Raw genomic sequence first — 18638 nt, 5'->3', positions numbered from 1 at the left:
TTACTTCACCCTAACTTTTTATTACAACATCAAGTAAAATGGTGAGTTACAGAGGATAATGGGTGTGAAACACCTGGGATGAAGTCACACACAAGCTTACGGTTTGTTATCTGCCAATGGGGCTTTAAATATTGATCATTTCTGTACATGCATCTTCGTGATATTTCTGATTTTCTTGATAAATCATCATTTCAGGGTTACTTTGCTTTCAGCTATGAGGTAGCTACTAGGACTGGGACCCCGCTTTTTTCTTCTGGAATTTCCTGAACTGGGACTGTATCGCCACGGCCGCCCGCTCTGTCTCTGGCGCATCCATGTCTATGTCAAATTCCTCTTGAACTTTCTTTTGTCCATCTGCCCAAAAAAAGCAGAACAAAACATCAATACATTTTTCAGATAGACACCATCAGTGGACAGCACACATGGAACACCCCATCCCTCTCTCCTCCACAAACACGGCCACGATGATGGGGAGCATATTAAAAAAAAACCCCTCTGGGCCCAGTTTTGGCTAACACAGCTGATCCAACCCACCCCTCCCCCAAAACAGCAACATCTGTGACAACCTGTTTATAGCTAAGTCACTGACAAGTGAATTCTGAGCACCACTTGGGTGTCGTTACACAACAACCTGACATATCAGGAAATCCTCTTCTGCCTGAGTAATTAAAAGAGAGGGGCTGAGGGATGCTTCTGTGCTTCCAGGAGGCAGAAGTTACTTCCCCGTGTTTACTTCAGAACAACGGTACCTTAAAATATTTAAACATAGAAATAAAGATCCCGTTCCTATCCCACTGTCGGTGTTAAGAGGAAGAGATATTACTTCCTAAGTCTAATTTCCATCCTTTTCACTTGTTTCCTGCCTCATCCCTTTCAGCACATACTGCTCTTCCCTGTTGAATCATTTATGTTCAGTCTCTCTTTTTGCCACTGTCACTCTTCACAGGCAGTCATTGCCTTCCAGCCCTGAGCCTTGGCTCCTTGCCTTCCTTTATTCCCGCTCTTCAGCTTCAGTTCAATTACATTAGGTCTCCACACAGACACAGCACAGCTGACTTCGCTGAATTTTGTTTCATCCACTCACAGCTTAAAAGTGCAGCTGTAGGAAAACGTCTGCCCTCCTTGCAATGATATCTCTAATCTGCCTGGACTAACAAAGTGGGAACACATACTCCACCAACCTCAACATACCATGGAGGTTCTCTGCTCTATAAAGTTAGTTGTTTGCTGAACTCACACTGTTGTGTCTCAGTCCTGCTGTGACTTTGTGAAATCAGCAATAAGAAAATGAAAACTGATTTACTTGTCCGTATGTCAAAAATTCCCCTCCATTGGTAGGATCCTGTTAACTTAATGTTGTTCTGAAGAGAAAAGTGTTACTTACAGAGAAATATTCTTGATATATTTTGGCAAAAAAATTGCCACTAGTAATGAAATAATCAGTTAATCAGCTCTGAAATCAATGAGACTATGTGCTGTTGCTGTCACAGAGAGCAGAGCTCAGCGCTGCCCCTCCACTCCCTGTGAGGAGCTGCAGCTGCCATGAGGCCTCACCTTCAATTTAGTGGCATTTACAAACTTACTTAATATACCTTCCAGACCAGTATCCAAGTTATTAATGAAAACATTGAAGGGAACTGGTCCTAAAATGGATCCCTACAGCATCCCCATGGTGACTGGCTGCCAGCTCATTTACTATAACCCTCTGAGCCCAAACCATCAGTGAATTGCTCATCCATTACATTATGGTTTTGTCTGGCCATATGCTGGACATGTTGTCCAGCAGTATACTCTGAGAAACAGTATCAAAATCTTGGCTGAAATCCAAAAAGATAACATGAACTGGCTTCCGTTGATCAACTAGATGGGTAACCTTGCAGCAAAAGGAAATTAAGTTTGTTAAACAGTACTTTCCCCTGGTGAGCCCATGTTGGTTGTTACCTGTGACCGCACTGTCTTTCAGGTGTTTTTTTCTAACTCCCAGAATAATCTCCACAATTTTACTAGGCACTGAAATGAGACTAATGGGCCTGTAATTATCAGGGTCTTCTTTCTAGCCCTTCTTGAAAACTCAATGTTTGCCAGCTACCAGTTAACTGGGACCTCACCAGATTCCCAAGACCACTGAAAAATAATTGAATGACGTCAGACAGCTTTTTGAGCTCCCTGGGATGAATCCCATTGGGCCACATAGACTTCTGTGCATTCACCTGTAGCAGCAAATCCTGCACAGGTTCAGGGTTAACTGGGAGTTGTGTATACTGCAGTGATGGTCCTCCAACTCTGTGACCCCCAGAGCCCACCATCGGCGTTGAAGACAGGCAGAGAAGTCATCAAATATCTCTACTTTATCTATGTCCCTTTTTGTGAGACAACCATCTTCATCAAGTAACAGACCAATGTTATCTTTGGTCCTCCATCTACTGCAAACATATTTTAAAATGCCCTTTTTGGTGTCCCCCACAGTGCTGGCCAGCTTCAACTCTAATTATGCTTTGGCCATACAACATTTTTTTCCTTACAATGGTGAACAGCATTTCTGTAGTCCTGCCAGGTTACCCAACTTCATTTCCAGTGGGTGAGTTGACACCCTTGGTAACACTTGATGAAATCTGGCTTGTACAACTTACATCCCGCAACAGTCTTAACAGGATGTTAAGCTGCAGTAGTGACTCAGCAATCTTAGCAATATATATAGTCGTGTCCCCCCCCCCCCCCCCCCAAAAAAAGTATTTATTCTCTAGAATTTTTAATTAATCTTACCTGTGAATTATTGTGAATTATTATTTCTGCATTAAAATCAACTGTGCTACAACAATTCAGCATACTTGAAGATCCATTTTACTTCTTTCTATTTTTTTACATATTCTTGTTGAAATGAAAACCGAAATTCCTAATGAATTCTTTCTGCACCGCTATTTTTCAATCAATACATAGAAACGTTTGTACCATCTGTTTTCAACCACGATTTAGATTTGTAGATTAGGAAATCAGAAGCATTCAAAATAAAAGATATTTTGAAAGGTAGTTAAGACTTTCATTGCTTGCTTTTGGGTGATATAGAAATACACAAATTATTAATGTACATTATAATGAAACACGTGTATCATCTATATACAATGCATATTACATACCCGTGTTTTCTTTCTCCCTATGTCCATTCTCATCTTTCTGTTTTTCATGGATGTGTATATTCACATTTGAATTCATAGAGAGTGTACATGAATATATATAAAAATACACAGACATATTTGTTTAAAGATTTTTAAGTCTTGTGTTAAACTGAGAAGAGCTTAATGGGGTATTCCATAAAACTGGGAATGAGATTGTCTTGCAGTTCTCCCCCAAACAGTTTCTATTGACGTCTGTCAAAACACAGACACTCTAACAGATGGATTGTTGATCTGGAGGAGAATGTAATGATGTACCTCCTTCAGCTTTGTCTATGCTGAAGGAAAAAGATATCTTTTTAGATTTTAGCTTGTGTTGCTTTACTAGAAGTAGCCTAATGATTGGAAATATATCACACCCCACTATGACCACTGCTTTTGTTTTACTGGTTAGTTAGCATTAAAGGTATGAGTTAAAAACTGATCCACTTAATCAAAATGAAAACCCAACCTATACACAGGACTTGCACAGATTAGAGATGACCTTACTGCACCAGTAGGAGTGACAAAGCTTTTCTGTACTCTTTCTACAGTGTATGTACCTATGCCATGCTAGCTTTACCCATTAATTCTGCTCACACTTTTCAAACATGCAAGTTAAGAAGTTTGAATGCTCAAATCAATGAATTGAATGCAAGTCCATGCAAATGTCATTCTTTCATTCACTGACTCCCATGCCTAGCTTTTCTTTCATAAGGAATAACTAGCTTGGAAGTGATCTGCAAACACAGACAATTTTCTTTGTCAGCAGGCCAGCAAGCTCTTGCACAGTTTACAGCTGGACTTTGAGTCTAGTTCTGAATTCCCTCCCCTCCTCGACACACACACAATTTTGTTGGTATCTACACTTTTTAGATTAATTTGGGTGGATGTTTTTCCACATAGGTATCAAAGGATCTCTGGTCTTCTTTCACTGGCCAACACGAGGGGCCTGTGTCAGTAGATTTCAATTCAAAAGACTCATGATTTTGAGGGGTTCGGAAATCAAAATTGGTAGAGTCACCAAGAGTACCAGCTGGTTTCACCAACTAGGATCACCATCAACAGGGGAGGTGAAAAAAACAATCTCATCATGGCTGTGTATCATCTTAGGCAAATCTGAGCTGTGACAGAATGAACTCCATGGACCACAACATTGACTTCTTGTTGAGTCATCATGCCCACCACCAGCTTGGCGTTACAGACTGATTTCACAGGGCTAAAGACCGAGACAACTTGCACAGTCCAAACTTTACTTCAGTATATCAATAGTCATCCCAGCAGGAGAGCCTGAAACTGCACCTAATTAGCTGTTTTCCAAATCTAAAATCCTGAAAGCTCATTTCACATTGTTGCAATTGAAAAAGTTCTACTTATTCAATTTCCAGATGAAACATTAGAAAGTTATCTCTGTAATCTGCTGCAGTGCCTCATGAACCATTGCAAACACTGGATGGATAATGAAACTGCCTGTAAGAAGGAAAACAATAAAATCTTACACATTCAAATCTACCCAGACAACTCCAGAGAAATGCGGTGCAAGTGTAATTATTCACAAATATGCCTTCAGCAATTTCTTTCATTTACTTTTTTAGTATAAAGAAAAATTGAATTACAGCAACACTGGAAAAAAGAGGACATTGTTTACTCACTATGGGCCAAAAACCTAAAAATAAATCTTTTGTGGCCTTTGAACAACGAGGTAATAGACTAATGTTTCCTACATGTGTTCACTGACAGACAAAAGCTGATCAGCTGGATTTGGAGGAAAAGAAGACTCAACTCTTTACCATCAGAAATTCTCCATCCACCAGATGAAGCAGAGTTTGCTTGTCACTGACTGGGAAAATAGTCAGCATGAAAAATTGTATGGGCTAGAGTCTCTAAGTGTCATTTCACGTCTTTAAGTGCTATCCTCCACTCCTGCTCACCCAGCCCACATTCAGTAGGAATTATGGGACTATAATGAAGATGGAATGTACACAGAAAAAAACTGCATTTTTTCAGGGGGTAAACTGCAGCATTTAGGAAAAGGCTAAATGAAATGTGGGACAGGATCACAGTGCCCCACAACACGCTGAAAGCAGTATTTTGCCTTAGGCAGGATCATTACCTCCAACAGTTCAAAAGATTGTTCAAGCTGTGACAGTCTTTATGCCACCCTGATCTCAAGCTATTACACCAGTCTGTCCAATGAGGCAGAACAGTCTCTAATTAAGGAGGACAAAAATGGGCAGAAATCTCACAGATGTTGACATTCGTGTGTAGCATTACCTTTATGTTATAAGAGTCATTTTTTTCTGACTAGACTTCACAAAGCAATCAGAAAACATATGGGTGCTTAGGTGTATGGACAGCCACATTTTAGTCCATATAGCTGCCAATTTAAAAGCCAAGAGATGATGCAACCGTTCTTTCTTCTCTGTATGCAACTGAGGGGTGAGGAAGTGAAAGACAAGGTCTTGCCTTCTTGAGGAAGGACATAAAAGAGCAAGAGCTAGGGAACTCAACCTTGTCTTTTATTCCTCTGCAAGATGAGGAAAAAATAACACCCAAACTGATCTTACGATCTCAATGCTAAAATATCTCCTGCCAGTTACCAAGGCCACAAAACCCAGCAGTTGGCTCTGAGCCTTTGTTTTGGTCACCCAGCTGCTCCCAAGGAGGCTCTCACTTCACAAGGCGTGTGAACAGATGGGAATGCTGAAGGAGTGGATGTTGCCCAAGCCCAGCAGAAGAAAGGAAGGTAGCTGACATTGCCTCATTTTACTCACTTATTTTCTAACCAACTCTTTTGCTGAATAAAAGTCAAATAGTGAACAGCGCACTACTAACTGACTCACAGAGATAACCCAACCCAAAGGTTCAGCTACTATACCTATTATGGACAGAAATTAGCTTAAGAATAACACAATACTTTTCCTTACTACTTATTAAAAATGCTGCAGGGCGTTACACGCATTTTGTGACAAGGAACGCATCGTTACATTTGTTCTTGTTTCTGCATTTCATAACAAACTCAGACATTCAAGGGCCACTTTCTGAAGTCAAAAGCTGTCTGTTCTGTCCGTATCAGCAAAGAGGCACTCAACGGTGGGGGTGGTTATAGGCTTATACAAAGGTGTTAATTTTCCATGGCCAGGTATTTGAAGATGGGAGGTGCTGGAGAAGCTCAGCGTCCACACAGCAGTAATTTCTGAAACCGAAAAGCAACCCGTGGAGCACAGTAAGCTCTTGTGACTTCAGAAGCACAGTGCGAAGCAAAATAAAGATTATCATTAGTGATCAGATTAAATGTAACCACTATTTTTATCTGAACCACACTAACCATCCCCTTGATATTACACAAAACATGCTTGGAAAGAATTAACATCTTACTACACTGCAAATTACAATCTGTTATAAAAAAAAATACCTCATTAGGAAAATCAAAATCCTTTCTTGTTTAAATTGACCTCTGCTTTCATAATGCAGCGCTGTTAGCTCTGATTCAAAAAAACTAGTTTTGCTGTGCAAAATTCTGGTTCCTCTCCTATGAATTTAAAAATGTTGTTTCAGTATGAGGTTTCTGAAGAGTCTGATTAATCTTTTTTTTCCCTAGTTGTAACAATGTGAAAGAGCAGAAATATTTTTCTGATATTCAGTGAAGTAGAACAAAACTACATACATATTGGGGCAAAATACAATGAAACCAAAACAAATTGCAACAAAATTCCACTTGCAAAAATTGTATTTTCAACTAATTCACAGCCAAATGCAGGCAGACCAATTTTGCTCAACAAATAATACAGAAATAAATACTGTTTTTCTTTAAATGCAAGTGTTATTTAAGCAATCATTCCTCATCTCCAAAATAATTTATGTATCAATTAAAGACCTCTCAAATGCCTTACAAATGCATAACTGATGCGTAGGTAGGTATGTATGTGTTAATGGGGACCTACAAGCTATTCTGGCTGAGAAACTACAAGGCATAATTCACATCTCCATGGGGAGACTAAACTCTGTGGAAGTTTAACTGTCTGCAGAGCAAATGAAAATGGCTGTTTCAGCCGTATAATCTCATCTCCTGCTAGCTAAACCTGCACCTGAGGAACGCTAGACTGACTTCCAAAGCCAACAGAAGTCTCTGGCATCTAAAAGGAAGTGGTGCTGGGGACAAAGAGAGGGCACAGTCACAACCCTGTATCACTGCAGAATGATGCCCTATCAGCAGGGATCCCTATGATCCGCCCCAAGTACCATCCTTAAGAAAGCGAGCCATGACCTTCCTCAATCTCAGTCCGAAGTTATGTGAGTGTCTGCATGAATGCGATCCCCAATGTTTCAGCCAACTTCTAAATGGGAATTGTTATGATGTGTTTTTAATTTCCTGTGCAATTTCCAGTCCTCCTATCTTCGCTGAACACCGTGCCTTTAAACAGCTTTGCTGTGGGAAGAGCTGCATTTCAGCAGCGCGTGAAGCAAACCACCCTCTTGCCTCACTAGTCAACCGCTTGATTAATATATGATTAGTTACTTTCCTATTATGGTAGCACTCAGGCACTCCAAGTCATAGATGGGAACCCTAATGCGGTAGGCACTTACGAACGCAGAATAATAAATTCTCTCCCCTCCACCACTCCTCAGTTCTGTGACCTTTGCAAAAGTGTCCTCAGCTGCACATGTTTAAAATAAAGGCTGGAGAACAGCCTGAAGGCTGCTACCCAGGCCGTGGCTGCACCAGCAAAACTCACAGGGCCACAGTAGGGCTTAGTCACTGTTCACAGCTTCTCTAGAGCATGAAATAGTGATGCAACTGGCACGGCTGGGGCTGTGCCAGACAGCCCCTTGCCAGGTACTGCCTGGCTACTGTGGTCAGATAGCATGGCCAGCAGCTTTTCCCTGTGGGCAGGGGAGATGTTAACACCTAGCTCTTTTTGCAGGATGGAAAGTTTCACCCTACTGATGCAAGCCATACTGTGCCACTTTCTATCCAAGTCAGAGAAAAGACACTATATCCCATTTTATATTCTAATAGAGATATAGCCTCCAGCCCTTCAAAATGCTTTGTAGCTGTAGGCCCACTGGGAACTAATTCAAAATGACTTGCCAGATGCTATTAATTATATGAATACCAATGGTACCTGAGAGCCCTTGCAAAGAAAATGCAAAAGAAGGCTGTTCATCCCCAAATGTGATACTGCTTCCCTTGTGTTGCACAGCAGTGGCACTTTCCAGGAATGTTACTCTTTATCATCTCTCTCTCTCTCTCTCTGCAGTTTATAAGGTTAGCTAAGGATTAAGCTCACAGAAATGGCAGCAATCACAATATGCCACACAAAAGTAGCAAAAAAAGGGGCTCGAATTCATATACTGCCAAAGTAAGATGAGCTGGGGAAGATGGCACAGGTTACAGAAGAAAACCTGTCAATCAGAAAGAGTAGAAGAGTCAATCAAAAGAACCATGATATAGAGTTAGAATGTGTTTCTCTTCACACAAAAAAATGAAAGAAGAGTCCGATTTTGCTCTGCTGATCTTCAAAGTGTAAAATTAGGGCAATTTCTAGGCATCGTTGTACACCAGCAGAACTCTGTTAGTGACTAATGAGAGCTCTAATTTTTCAGAGCAACTTCTATGAAAACAGGCTGCCCAGAGAAGCTGTGGTGCCCCATCCCTGGAGGCGCCCAAGGCCAGGTTGGATGGGGCCCTGGGCAGCCTGAGCTGGTGGGGGGCAGCCCTGCCCATGGCAGGGGTTGGGGCTGCATGGGCTTTGAGGTCCCTTTCAAGATAAGACATTCTGTGATTCTATGAAAAACATTTCATGAGAGCTTAGAAAAATCATAAAAAAGGTTTACCTCTTGTAAAATCCATCACCACGTTTACAAAGTATTTAACTGCACACTCAGCAGTGGACAGCATAAGGTGTAAGAACCCTGAGCTTTGCCATTCAGCATTATACAGTTAGGGAGTCATTTCAGTACCTCCGTACCCCATCTTACCACATGCTGTCTATAAATGCCTTGTAAATTAGATTGGCTATAAGAAGCATTTACTTTACTACATAGATTAAATGCAAAAGAAATAAATTATGTCCAAACATAGCAACTTTTATTTGGATAAATACAGGCACTTCTGTGTGTTGGTAATAGGATAACCACTTTGGTAGAGCCCCACAATGAAAAAAAACACTGCTTTAATAATCCATACAGCATTAGCATTCTGCATTACTTGCCAGCTTGGGAGTGCCTGAGGAAGCAGCTGGGCCACTCTCTAAGTCCTGCAGCTATCTGGTCATAAAAATGACCAGGGAGGCATCTGATGTCCTTTGAAGACAGAACAAAATGGATCTTGGGTTACCTGATCCAGCCCACAGACTGAGCTGAACAATCTTACTTGGAGAGGGTTTTTTAGGAACATATGTGGCAAAAGAGTTTGTCATTCTTCCATAAAACCAAACATACCTCATCAGTAGAGCCCCAGAGATGCGATTGATGTAAACCCTGGTCCCCTGAAGTAGCTCCAAGGTCACAGTCTGAGCAAAGACCAGAGTACCCTGATAGACACCAGTTCATCACAAAACTTGGGCTTCTGCTGACTTTCACCATTACCCACCGGTAGATCTTGAACTCTCCTGCATCACTTGGATTTGTGACCTCAGTTCCAGAGTCCACAGGTGCAACTACTACAGTACTGGATTGATGCAATCCAGCCCCAGGTAGTCTTTTGCTGAACGTGCCACATAGTAAAAGTCTCTCACTAAATGTACAGCATATTCCTCTGACTCCTGAAAGCCTCTGCTCTCAGATGTAGTTTTCCAAGACAAAGCAATTCCATTGCAGTAGTGTACTAGGAAATTTCCACTGTTTGCTTTCACTTGGGCTGTTATCTGAACAGAATTGTTAATTTGAGTTTACTACATCTCCTCTGAACACAGAAGACCGCATTATATGTTTATTTCCCCTGCAGGCTGGTCTGCTTACGTTTCTAAAGAAGAGGGGCACCTCAGGAGAATGTAAAGCAGAAATAATAGTAAGGGGAAAACAGACTGAGATACTGTGGCAACATGGCTCTGAAAGGATCAGAAGGAATTATATGCTGCAGGGTGTTGTCAGTATATTACAGGCTGTCTTGTCCAACAGCCATTTGGAAACTTCGTTACACATGATGCAGAAACTCATTAGGCTGGACGTTTACAGACTAGATTCTAGATTTAAAAAAAACTCTGCAGTTCCTGAGCACGATGCGTCTAACCTGAGTTGTAGTTGCTTACATCAGAACTTAACAGAAACTCACCTTAGAAAGAAACCCACTGCCCAGTGGAGAAAAACAAGCGCTCTGAGGGTGCCATCCTTCTGACCTACTTCAGGCATCCATTTTAGGATAGCATCCATCTCATCCTCAAATTCCCTTCTTATATTATCTAGCTCTCTATCAGCTACAAAGGGAGTTCATGGTGATGAGCTCAAATGTTGATATCGATGCTTAATCCAATGGATCGCATTCCCTGACTTTGAGAGACACCTGAACCACAGTGAGGAGTTTCATATGGACAAACTTATTTGCTGCTTCATGTGAAATTCCTTCTCATCACATAAATTATGTAGACTGAACAAATGGTACTGTGCTGACACTCCAGCAGCTGAGAAACCTTATTTGCTTCAGGAAGGAAGACAAAATAAAGAGAAGTAGCGCACGCCTTCTCATACTACTCCATCTGTGTGCTTCCATTCCATTGCTAGTGAGGAAGGGAACAGCTCACCTTCAACAAAGGGTCAAAATGAACATTTGTTCCTTCTGCTGAGATTGCCAGTGAAGCTGCCAGTTGTGCAGCTGATCTGGATCCCCTTATGTTCCCTCAGGAGCTGACTGAACAGTCTGCATACATTACTCAAGATAAACAGTTGAACAGACAAAAAAAACATATCAGCACCTCTTTCCATACTTTCCATTCATTTCAAGGATAGTAAATTTTTCTGTATGCATGTATTTCTGCATGCTAAGGAGAAAACGTTTCATTTATATAAGCCTTCTTTTAAGAGTACCTCGGTAAGACTTCTATTTCCCTAAAAGGGATTACAGTTAACACCACAACAAGCAGTATCGAATACTTTGTTTGAATAAGCAGACAAACGACAGTTGCTGTGAGAACTACAATTGAATTTGCAAACTACCTTAAAATCTGTGCTGTGCTATTTAACCAATAATAAGGCACTCTGATGAAAAGTGGAGATACTCAAAAGGAACTCTGTTGCACTTATCAGGCGTCAGAGGCAGCCATCACTTGACTTCTTGACTGAGATGACAAAAAGGAGAAATAAAATGGGTGGGTCCGATGTGCTGGGAAAGACGAGTAATGTCTTAAAGGTATTGCTAGTGGTGCTTCTCACTGCCGATCTGGGCCAAGGCAGGTCCTCACTGACAAGGGACTGAAACTCTTGAAGCACACATAAAACACAGTTGAATACCTCTCAGTCCAGTTCCCCAACACAAATCCTCTCTCCTTCGTTCCTTGGCCCCATGCAGCACCTATGGGTGAGGAGGAGGCATGGCTTCGGCACTGAAGTCCTGGCTGAGTCAGCTGAGAAATTGGATTTTACAGAAGGATATGCTTCTGTTCTTTAAGTGCCAAATAACACGAATTAGCACTTCACCACTCCTTAATGGAAAAATTACACAAATATCACACATTGTAGTCTTTTTTTTTCCTGCTGTAGAAACTGGTGCTAAGGTTAATAATAAGTCTATTAGCTCTGAGACAGAACATGAACACAGCTCAGCTCTCCCACAAATTTCCTCTCTCAGCGTAATAGAGAAGCCCTTATTGGCACACAGGACAATTTACTGTTTGGCATAACAGAGTGAAAAATGGCAATGAATAGATTTTCTGAAGAGTGAGGAACATATCCAGAAGGGCAAGTTGTCCTTCTCAGCAGCTCGCTCATTACTTATAGGCAGTTACTGTACTGTAAGGCTGAAGCTTGGAATTCTAACAAGTCAATACCAAAGCTCTGTGGGATTTCTTGTTCCTGACTTTAGTGCCTGTATTTATTGAGTGAGGACTGATGGCATTGGGTAATGTAATTTTCCAAGCTTTTTCAAAGTAGCAGAGACTAATGAGCAAGGTCAGGCACCAGAGAGTACTTCAAACCCTGCTTGAACTTTTTTTTTCCTTTGACCATCTCATGAAAAAGTGACATTCCAAACCTTGGAGGTTCTAGGCACTGAGTCAACAGTGCTGTTTTTTAACCAGATCCTATTTCAGAAAAAAAAGGTAGAGGGACTGTTCTCCCACGAGAATGCAGTTATAGGTTCTGACAAGCACCTGAGTACAGTGTAGATCATTAAGGCTAGGTTGCAGTGGGCTTATTCTCAGGTGTGTAGCAAGGAGAAAGAATATCCACCTTCTGCAGACTGTGTATAGAAATCATATCTACAATTTTTTTTTCCCTCAGATATTGGTAGAAACAAGCATGGTTTCCCAATTAAAAAAAAAAAAAAAATCACAGGGAAAGGAGAAGTTAAGCCCATACTACTAACATTTTGTGTATGTCAGGAGATTATGGAGCAGAGAGGAGAAAATGGTCTCATTTTCCTGACAGATGGTGCACTTTGCAAACCAATACAGTACACCAAGGACACAAAGAAAGGCTGTACGTGCTTGAAGTACGGTGCATTCCTGAGCTGCCAATAAAGTGGTGGCAATGAAGTACTGGTCCGCAAGTGAGGCTGCTTTCCAGCCTTCAGAGCTATAGAACAAGACCTCTGTCACCTGGAATACTCCCTGCCTCCTTCTTCAAAACAGACAACCCTCCCTTTTCTCATTCCCACTCTGGTTCAGCAGCACCTCATTCTCCTAAGAAGTCCCAGCAAACACAGTTCAAGCACGACCACTCTACTAGAGTCCCCTTAGCATAGCCCTGTTCACCTTTACGAATATGTATGCACGGCCTCAAAACATAGGAATCACATTTCCCTGTGCCTGTGACAGTCTTTCTCCCTTATGCAGATAGATCTCTGCCTTGTACTGAAAAGGTTTACAGTTAGACAAAAGGGAGAAAGGGCATTAGTCTGCACAGAGATTTTGGGACATGGTTACTGCACACGTTCATTCATTTGAGGAGGACACTGTGATTTGGGTGTTTCTTTTTTTTTCCTTTTTTAATAAAAATATTTACATAGTGGATGGGAGTGCGATCCCATATCTCAAGCATAATTTAAAAAGAAAAACTTTCATGCAATGAACTGAGAAGTGCTAGACAGTAAGCCTCAGCAAGGTTCAAAAAGAACTTCTTTGCTGTAAATGTATGCTACATGTTTCATACCCTTGTAGATTCACAAGGCACCCCTGCAATTTGTAAAATGATGGAGGAGTTTGCTATTGACTATAAAATGTTGCAAATTAAAAGGAAAATGCAAAAATAATTTTAAAAACTGACAAGTTTTACTCAGGTGAGATTAGAAGCCACAAAGGCTTCCTATTCCACCTACCTTCCTTTTTACCTCACTAAGTTTTCACCTGAGGCATTTTAACAACTGCTACTTAAAAACAATTTTCTCAGGAAGGGTGGGCATTGATTTAGCAAAGTGCTGCAATTGCAATTAGAGAGTTATTAAGCCCACTGCCAGATAGTCTAATTGACATGAAAATCTAACTGAGGCCAGGGAATAAAGGTTTCCCCTCCTGCTTAAGTTGCATGTTTATCGCATAGAGCTATCTTGAAAGGATATTAACGTTGCAAAGTTAAGCACAGAAAAGTCACTGTATGACAAACTACAGTGCAATTAATTCTGTTAATTCTGTGCAGACAGCTTTAACTCCAGAAAATCCTGTTTCAAATTCTTGACTTTGCGACCTTTATAGTCTTAGGAGTATGTTGTGTTTCCTAGATTTGAAGAAAATATATATTCTGCTGCAACATATGGACATCCACATGGCTCTTCAGCACAACTATTTGAAACTGCTAGATCCACCACAAAGACCTCTTTGTTTAATTAAATAACTGACAGCAGTAGTAGACTGTTGTCCTCAATCAAAATCAGTAGGAAATGGGATGAACTGCATATTTTGCTGGTGGGCTTCATATGGCTGACAGAAAAGGAACAATTAAAAGATGAAAGGTATGAGCATCAGGGGCAGGGACTTCATTGCTCATCCATGTCTTCAGATGCGGTGGCCTTTTCTGTTCTACCTTCTCTGTAGAACTCTGGCCTAACCCCATCTCTTCCTCAGCCAAGATCCTCATCACGGTTCCCCTGTAGACCTCAACACTGCCTTTTCTTTACCTAGTTAGTCCTAGTCCACAAAATTGTGTCCGAGTATCCCCTAACTTCAGAACTCCATCCCAACCCTTTCCCACACTAACTGGCTCTTGGCCTCTTCCAGTTACCACATGCCTTTTCACATTCCTCCCTTCTAATCCCAGTTTCCATTCACAACTACTAATCCTTCCCTAAATATCCTGAGGCTGTAGTTTCCCAACAGGACTTACTGAACTCCAACATTCCATCCTTTGACCTCATAGCTGTACTTTTTGTCCCCTGTGGATTCAAGGCAGAAGGTACGCTTCCTCCTAAGTAACTGTGGTGCCTTGGTAATACAGAAAGCACACCGTGCTCACAGCTCCATTTCCTGACCAAAACGTAGCTTACAGAAGCAAGCAGAAGCAATTAGAAAAAACTACGTTCCTCAAGCCCCACAAAGACAGCATTGTTTTTTTGTTGTTGTTGTTTTCTGTCTTGGTGCTTACTACCTTGCTCAGTGATTTAAAAAAATTAACTGCTTCACTGAATGCATGCAAATGTAAGGCTCATCTTTCCAAACGTTTACAACTTGGCAATGTTTGAAGATAGAAAAGCCACATCTCAAACGATAAATCTCAAGCTTCTGTTCAAAATGGTAATAGTTCAGAGCAATCCAAGTAGAGGCATCCAGAAATTGTTTTTAATTGGTAGACATGCTAGCATTTTGTTCAAAACTCGTTTTTGGAAACAACTGGGATGACTTTGCTGAGCCCCTCCAAAATAAGTTCTGCTTGATGGCAAGCAACCAACATGGCAAATTGCATCTGAAGCAGTTGAATTTCAGCAAGGCTGCATACAACTGAAAAGGGATTTGATAACCAGCAGAATTCAGTAGCTCGGTGATTCAGCCTTGCCACCAATCCACACAATAGTAAACAAAACAAGTATACATAAGGTGAGTAGAGACTGTAAATAAATGAAATAAAGATATAGATAGACAAAATCTTGAAGAGGGGTCAAAAAGGGAATGTGGATATTCTTGTGTTGGTGTTTTGAGGGTTGCCAATGATTCCTCACAGTTTTAGCCTCAATTTTTTTGTTTTGTTTTTGTTATTTATAATGATTATACAGAACACAAAAGCTAATCAAAGCTCTCCTTTACATGTTCTGTGATTGAGGATTTCTCTAGCGCTTAACTCTGTTGCTTATTTGAAATGTATAGAAAACCATTTTCCCTTACCTGAATTTAAGCTTTGACAGACACTCTGAGTTCTGCTTGGATTTACAGACATGTCAGATTGTCAATAAAACCAATCTGAAACACCATTTTAGCTGACACACACAATTGACCAACCTCAGATCATTACTCCAGCCCATATTTTTCTAATCTATATAGGCTTTTTTCCTTCCTCTATTTCAGAGGATTACAAGAAACATGAGCTTAACAATGTTAACATCTAAAAGAATGACAAAATTTCATGTCTTTCCTGTGCATCGAAGAACACAAGCTGGGTTAATGCTATAACAGATTTAAGCTAGGACATAAGTCACCAGCTGACACTACAAGTGTTGACGTGTGCAGAATGCACAGTATACAGTACACCCCAAAACCAGCCTCCTTTGCTCCTAACTAAAATGCACCTCATTTTCTTTACTGCTTGAATTACAGACCTGAAAGTAAAGATAACAAATCAAATATTTTTACTCTCTTTTCCTCCGGAAACCCAGTGTTTACTCCCTCTCTCATTCCCAACCTGACAATGAAGAAAAAATGGACAGTTGAAAGTGCTCGTTTCCAATCCCACTATTCTAAAGACTGCTTTATCTCCTTAAACGTGGTGCTCTTCTTTCCAGTGTTTCTGTGCTGTCCACTCACCTAAGCCCCGGTCAAATCTAGTTTGGAAAACAGTAACTGTTTTGTGAGACTGTGCAGAAAATAGAGACTTCAGCTGAGGGTCAATCATGACTCTAAAAATTAGAGCATTAGTCAGTTACCCTCTTATGATGAACATTCTTGAACATAGATGCAAACGAAGCTTGCCTGAGAAAATAAGCAGAGGCAGTTAGAGGATGAAGTAGTGCTTGACCTATCTGTGCTGAGGAGACATGAAATTCTCTGGGGAGGAGAAAGAAATAGCAGTGAGACAGAAACACAGCATGAGAGAGACAGTACGAAAGCCCACCAGAAAAGAAACAGCTTGCAGAAAAGATGAAAGGGAAACTTCAGCTTTTATGGAGATGGAAAGAAAGTAACGAACAACTCACTTGATCCATCATAGCAGTGTGACTTGCCTGGCAGTAGGGTCAGTAGCTTGGAATTACACCAGAGCATCCCACTGCATCACGTTCTTTACTCCACTCTCGTGGACACATTCATGTTATTCATGAGAATAAGGAGAATGAGAAGTCACACTGGCAGAAAAGTACCTACTGACACTAGACAGGGATTCGTAAAAAGTTCCAGGATAGCAAAAGCCTCTAGGGCCTTGTGTAAGCACTGAAGACATCACAGCTATGGCAATTTGCAACAACTAAGGGTCTGAGTCTCTATTTTCTGTTGCCTACCTCAGTCTATGCAGACTCTTCTAGAAATAACCAGAGTGTGTTTTGCGTTTTTTTTTTCCCCAAATCGATCAGACTTTACTCTCAAGCAAGCCAATAGTAAGGGAGAAACAAAACATCTTTTATTGAACTTCCTGAATGGAAATTCTACATTGTTTTTCACTGTTCTATTTTCTAGCATGCTTGGTCAAGTTTATCAATTGCTTTGTCACATCCAGGCAGCATAACCTACTACAACAAAAGGTATGGCCAACACCTGAAAAGGAGGCTGACAACTAGCTGATTGCTTTCTAACTCAACAATTACGCTGAAGTGTTAAGCTGTGCCGAACAAAAGTAGGATCTGTACTCTGCCTCTTGCTGCTTGGCCAAAAACCTCACAAACACAAAGCAGAATAGAAGCAGCTGCTCTGTCTCAGCTCAGGTTAATTACTTGCAAGTTTATATCCTGAAAGTTCAGTCAAGAGAGATACCCCTACATATGCTTCATGGTACTATTTCCTGGAGAAAACTACTTACAGGTGTAGGAAATTACTGTGATCACCTAAGAATTGCGTGAAATCACAATTACAGTAGTTATAAAACGCTTTCAGATCAAGTTTAGAGTAAATTTGGATCTATTTAGTTTCTCAATGATCTTGTGCAGTGCACACTCCAGAAATAATGGAGTTGTGGATGTCCTCACACTTCAGTTTGTTGAAAACTGAAACTTAGAACTGAACGCAATAGGAGTTAGAAGCTCATACAAACATTCATAGAGGAGAAGCTACAAAGCACTGGAAACTACATGTTGTAGATATCTTAACTGAATGTGTGTGCAGCACTTTCTACTGAGGAAAAAGAATGGAGGAAAAAAAGGTTTTCTCATTCTAACTCATTCTGGTTTTCAGCCAGTCTACCATGTAATAATGAAAAAGCTAGTGTTAGCATAAATAATCTTAAAATGATGAATAAAGACCAAAACTCTACACTAGTTTTGCCTCATCTGAGAACAGTCTCTAGGTTGCATTACTTAGAAGGTCTGCCTGTGGCATGGCAGGTATGGAGAAAACAGTCAAAAATGACAGCTTCTTTTTGAGGCTCTTCCAAAATGGGATGGCTTTCAGCAGAAGACACCAGGGAACTCCATCTTATGAATCAATCTCTTGCTTTTTATTTACGTGATCCCTTATTCAAAAACCAAAAATACTTCAAAAATAGTGGTGATGCTTTTCTCTGGCATAGCACGTGGGTCACAGTTTGAAAGAGTTCCAATAGTCAGTGCAGGCAATGTGCATCAGACTTCTGCACGCAGGCAGAAAAGCTCTAAGCCACGTACCTGGTCCCACTGGGTTTATCTACCACTGTGCCGCAGATATGCAATACTGTCCACAGATCCTCATTCTCCAGAGCTCTTTGCACTGGAGTCCAGTTGAGCTATTTCTTTCTCCTGGTTTTGAAAGAAAAAGGAGTTTAACCCAAAGGCTTAAGTTTGTCTTGAGACAGGACAAAGTGGTGCTTATTGACAGAATGATGACTCATGACTGATTGGCAAAGCCCATGTCTGTGCCCTCCACTGACGGCATCCGTCACTCGCTGACAAAGAGGTCCCAAATCACACACCTTCCATCTGCCTTCCTACCCCTTGAATAGCAGAAGATAGGAGTGTTGGTTTTTTCCAACTTCTAGGCAACAGAACACATCTTTGTCTCCTAAAGGCAGATC

The 18638-nt window shown here is 40.9% G+C and overlaps 1 protein-coding gene across 2 annotated transcripts in view; it reads right to left on the bottom strand.

Moving 5' to 3' along the window:
* The window catches only part of PCP4 (Purkinje cell protein 4), a 58725-nt gene continuing 40087 nt past the window's right edge, over window positions 1–18638 (bottom strand). For both annotated transcript variants that reach the window (XM_046943353.1, NM_001278148.2), the window contains exon 3: window positions 1–354. In XM_046943353.1, the coding sequence (XP_046799309.1) occupies window positions 227–354 (128 nt within the window). In that variant the 3' untranslated portion in view covers window positions 1–226. The remainder of the gene's footprint in view (window positions 355–18638) is intronic.

The sequence above is a fragment of the Gallus gallus genome, chromosome 1, assembly GCF_016699485.2.
Source record: "Gallus gallus isolate bGalGal1 chromosome 1, bGalGal1.mat.broiler.GRCg7b, whole genome shotgun sequence".
NCBI lineage: Eukaryota > Metazoa > Chordata > Aves > Galliformes > Phasianidae > Gallus > Gallus gallus.
This window is presented reverse-complemented; position numbering and strand designations above follow the sequence as displayed.